Source organism: Cucumis sativus, chromosome 5 (assembly GCF_000004075.3).
Source record: "Cucumis sativus cultivar 9930 chromosome 5, Cucumber_9930_V3, whole genome shotgun sequence".
NCBI lineage: Eukaryota > Viridiplantae > Streptophyta > Magnoliopsida > Cucurbitales > Cucurbitaceae > Cucumis > Cucumis sativus.
In genome coordinates, this window is record NC_026659.2 from 6,527,895 (window position 1) to 6,532,558 (window position 4,664).

Consider the following 4,664-nt stretch of genomic DNA (forward strand, 5'->3'; position numbering starts at 1 on the left):
ATGAAAAATACAAAAAATACTCTTGTCAACATCCAATTAATCAGCTTTAAGCGCGCGCAAGTAATATATGTTTTCTAAACGATTGTGTAATACAATCTAAATGAATGATCTGCGATCGTTTAAGTCAAGATACATAATCGTGGTAGTTCTTTTCAACGATGAGAAAAAAGACTTCAAATTTAAATGATCGTGCTGACCATGACAAACGATCATGTTGATCTTGGAAAACGATCGTGTGGATTATGTTAAGCGATCGTGTAGTTCAATGTAAATGATCGTTAAAAATTTCAAATTTAACAATCGTGTTGATCATGCTAAACAATCATGTTGACTATGGTAAATGATCGTTTAGATCATGTCAAAATGATTGTATAGTTTGTTTTAAACTATGAGAAAAAGACTTCAAATTTAAACGATCGTGTTGATAATTTAAAATAATATTTAACTAATCTTGATATATATTCTCAAATATAAGGAAGATGAACAAAAATATTGAAACAATTGTGAAATAGCTTTAAAAACTATTGCTGAAAATGATGAGGAACAAATAGGAGATTTAAACCGAAGAATAAATCGTTTAAAAATGAAATAAATAAAATCTAAAAGAGGAAATGAAAAAATATGAAAGAGAAGAAATCACATAGAAAGAAGAAGAAGAAAGAGATATGACTAATCATCGACAATATTCAATGACAAACCTAAAGATTATGAAAATATTTTACTAACTTCATGGACTTTTGTTTTCTTACCCGAGTCATAAATACGTTCGGGTTTTGTTACATTAATTTATATAAAATATACTACAATTTAATTTAATTAGATTATAATTTATTATTTTGAGAAAGCCGTAAAATGCATAGTTGAGAAAGAATATTCCAAGTACTCAAAATTCCAAGAAAAATAAACGTGAGTATTAATGACCTAATTAATACTCATATCAAATGATGTGATCTTTCCTTTGCAACTTGCTTCTCATTCTTTTTTATTTTCATACATCAATTATTATTATTATTATTATTATTATTATTTATTTCATAACAAATAATGTGATACTCAATCTATTTTTATGTCTTAATTAATTCCTAATATAATTCACCAAAATAGCTTCTACTCCCTCTATTATTATTTTTTAAAAAAATGCATATATTAATTTTTATAGGATAAGATAAATATCAATTTATACACTAAAATATTAGATTATATTTGAAAAAAAACATTGTATGAGTTTTCAATCGTAACAATTTAGACTTTTACTTAAAATTTTCATTAATAATTGTATCATGTATTAATTCTAATTGTAAATTTTATAAAATCGATGTTACAAGAAATATAAATATGTGTGAGGATTGATGCATGAAAAAGTTTCAAATGCATTATTATCCAATATTAATGTTGACGACAACACTGAAGTCTTAATTTTACGAAAATTTGGATAAAATTAAATAAAATTTTATTAACAAAATTAACCATAAATATTTTATTATTTTCAAAATAATGATTATTTATATTATATTTATATGAGTAGCAATTTCATATTACTTTTTGTGGTGTGTAGTTTCTTTTACTACATAATAAAAATATTTATGACGATTCAAACCTAAAATTTATTGCTTCAATCAAATATTTCTTAAATTGATATATTAAGTCAATTACTTCAGCCTACAAAAGAGAGAAGGAAAGAATTTAATTTAATTTATATAATTTAAAGAGAAAAAAAAAGCCTAAAAAATTATTATTATTAAAAAAAGGTGTCTTTATATGAGCAAGTTGGTTAAGCAAGTTGCAAAAGTTTTCAAAATTTGAAAAAAAATTACAGAGAAAAAGAAGAAAAAAGAAACTCAAATTGAGAATAAAAATATATAATAGAAGAGCAAGTTGCAATGGCCCCTCTTTTGTTTTTCCACAACACCAAGTTGGTTAGTATTAATCAAAAGCATACCCCCTTACCTTCTTCTACTCTTTCTTCTTCCCCCACTTGCACTTTGCAGCTGTTTGATTCCTCCAAATATTTTATTTATATTTATATGTAATTCACTATTTTAATTCCATTTGTGTTCAAATATTATTAAATCAAATCCCCTTCCTTTCCTCATTCTTCATGCCCTTTCTTTACTTAACCATTCTTCATCCTTTAGCTATAATTGTTGTGTACTTTATATTCCCTTAAAGAGGAATTTTGAATTTTTTGAACTTACCCTACTATTTATCAACTTTTTCCAAGTAACGCTATGGAAATAGGGTTTTAAGAAAGTTTCTTAAATGCTTTCTCCTTCCACATCCTTTTTCCTTTTATTTCTCTATGTAAACACAACATTCTAACTTAAAATTCAACCACCTAGTTTTATGAATCAAGATCAACTACACAAATATTGATACAATAATTTTCACACATTTTTTTGGGTTCTATTTGGTAATTATATGAATCAAGTTTGAAAAAGTTAATTAGACATTAAGATGATGGTGCATGATTATGATTAGATGTGTATCTTGAATAATTTTTTTTATATATATATATATTTGAAAAACACTAAGAAATATATTTTTTTTAAAACATAATCAGTCACATTATGTGTTGGCCTTCCCAATAATGTAGACTTGTAGATGTAGTTTCATACAATGTGACTTTCCATTTTTGCACCTGTAGTTAGAAAGCTGACAATCATCAATTGATTTCACAGTTTCTATACTCATTAATAATCATTCAAAATTAATTTCCATACACTTGTTATTGTTATTGTTTATATTTATATTTAATCAAATTGTTGATAAAATGTGTTTTAATTAAACTTAAATTTTATTTGAATAAAGATGTTTTTATAATTGTAGCGGAAGGTGCAATAGTATTACTCTCCACCGAAAGTACTAACCAAATTTGTAAAACCAAAAATAGAGATATAGAGGATCATCATCGTCATATGTTGAGCAAAAGGAAGGGATATAGAGGATCGAACACATGCATGGAGCTGGAAATAGTACAATAGCCACATTTACGTACTAACCAACATAAAATTAATTACAAACCAACAACAACACATTGATCATAATCAATACAAAATGGCCGCGGATACAAAGCCTAATTTCAGGAGAGAGAATTCTATTTCAAAAAAAGGAACAACAAATTTGTACATATACAATAAATTTTCGTAGTACAAGAAAAAAAAAAGTGACATGTGATGCGATTTTCGATCGGTGTGTACGAATCTCTCCTTCAAACCATTGCACATAATCTGCAGATCATCGGTTTCTAAGAGGGAAAAAAACACCTAAAATATGAAGAAAAATTATGCAAATCATGAAGATATGATGTTAATAATGGCTAATGATTCACAGTGCGAATAAAATCTACTTCCGCACTTGTATCACAAAAAAAAAAAAAAAAAAGAAGAAGAAGAAGGGAAAGAAATTGATATGGAAATTTAAAATTAAAATTGAAACAATTAGGAAGTTTTAGCCATGTTTTCAGCGATTTGTGCAAGAGATTGAAGATTGCACCGTACGATAGTATCAACGAACACGCACGTTTCTTCTTTCGTGTTGCCTTGGGGTACATCAACGGCATAAGATTCCACCACAACCGTTGAAGATCTGGATCCGTTTTGATTTGATGAAGAAGAAGAAGAAGAAGATGATGAAATCGCGTGCAGTGTTGTAACAGATCGGTAGTTTCGTAGGCGATGGTCCCCACCTACCACGCGAAAACTCAACACGTGTCTCTCATCGTCTAGAATCTCGAGGCGTTCGGTGCTCGAAGCAGCCGGAAGTCCAGAAACGACTTGAACTTGCCGGAGACTACCGACGGTACCGTCACCGTCGATTACGTCACAGCTTTTCAGAAAATGCTTGTACGCTTGTGGATTATCGAACCGTCGAACTACGGACCACACCGTATGAACTGGAGCGTCGATGATCTGGATCACGGCAGAGCAACACTGTTCCGGTCCGACGTCGTGAGCGTGGTGCCGTGCTACCGCGTCCGGCACAGGTACCGGAGCCGCGTCCGTCAACGAGGCCATGCTAGTACTGGTGCTGTTGCTGATGGTCCTTTTCTCCCGCGTGACCGCCAGTGCTGCTGCCGCGGCACTCCTGTGACAGTTCATGGTGGTTGCGGCGACGCCACCGCCGGGATTGGCGGTGGGATTGAGTCGATGAAGCTGAATGGAAGTAGGCATTCTTGAAAGAAAAAAAAAATCTCTGGGTCTCTCTCTCTATCTCTATGTGTTGGCCCCTGTTTGTCTCTCTAAAAATCAGTGATTATGGAGAGAAAAGTTAAAGGGTGTGAGTTAAGAATACGAATAGATGATCGCAAAATGGCCATTTTCTGATTATATATAATGCTAAGAAATAAGAGAGAGATTGTTTCGTTTGAGGTTATATTATTATATTACATATATATATATATGTTTATGTTTAGTTGTTTCTTTTTTTTGAATTGAAAATGTTTTTTTATTTTATTTAGATTATTATTTGATCATAAAGCTTACGCCGGACTTGCAAGTGGATCATCAACTTGCAAGCGCCTTTGGACTTGGTTCATCACTAATCACCCTTTTTTTACGTGCAATTACAACTTTGCCATCTACCAAATTTATTTTATTTTGTATTCTTAAAAACATGGAAATAAAATAAAAACATATATGCTACTTGCTATTATTTTATTTTATTTT

At 30.4% G+C, this 4,664-nt stretch overlaps 1 protein-coding gene across 1 annotated transcript; it reads right to left on the reverse strand.

Moving 5' to 3' along the window:
- Window positions 1-2,960: 2,960 nt before the first annotated feature.
- On the reverse strand, window positions 2,961-4,386 carry LOC101219833 (abscisic acid receptor PYL4). The gene has a single exon (XM_004148121.3). The coding sequence runs from the start codon at window positions 4,167-4,169 to the stop codon at window positions 3,438-3,440; it is 732 nt and encodes a 243-aa protein (XP_004148169.2). The 5' UTR covers window positions 4,170-4,386; the 3' UTR covers window positions 2,961-3,437.
- Between the last annotated feature and the right edge of the window lie 278 nt (window positions 4,387-4,664).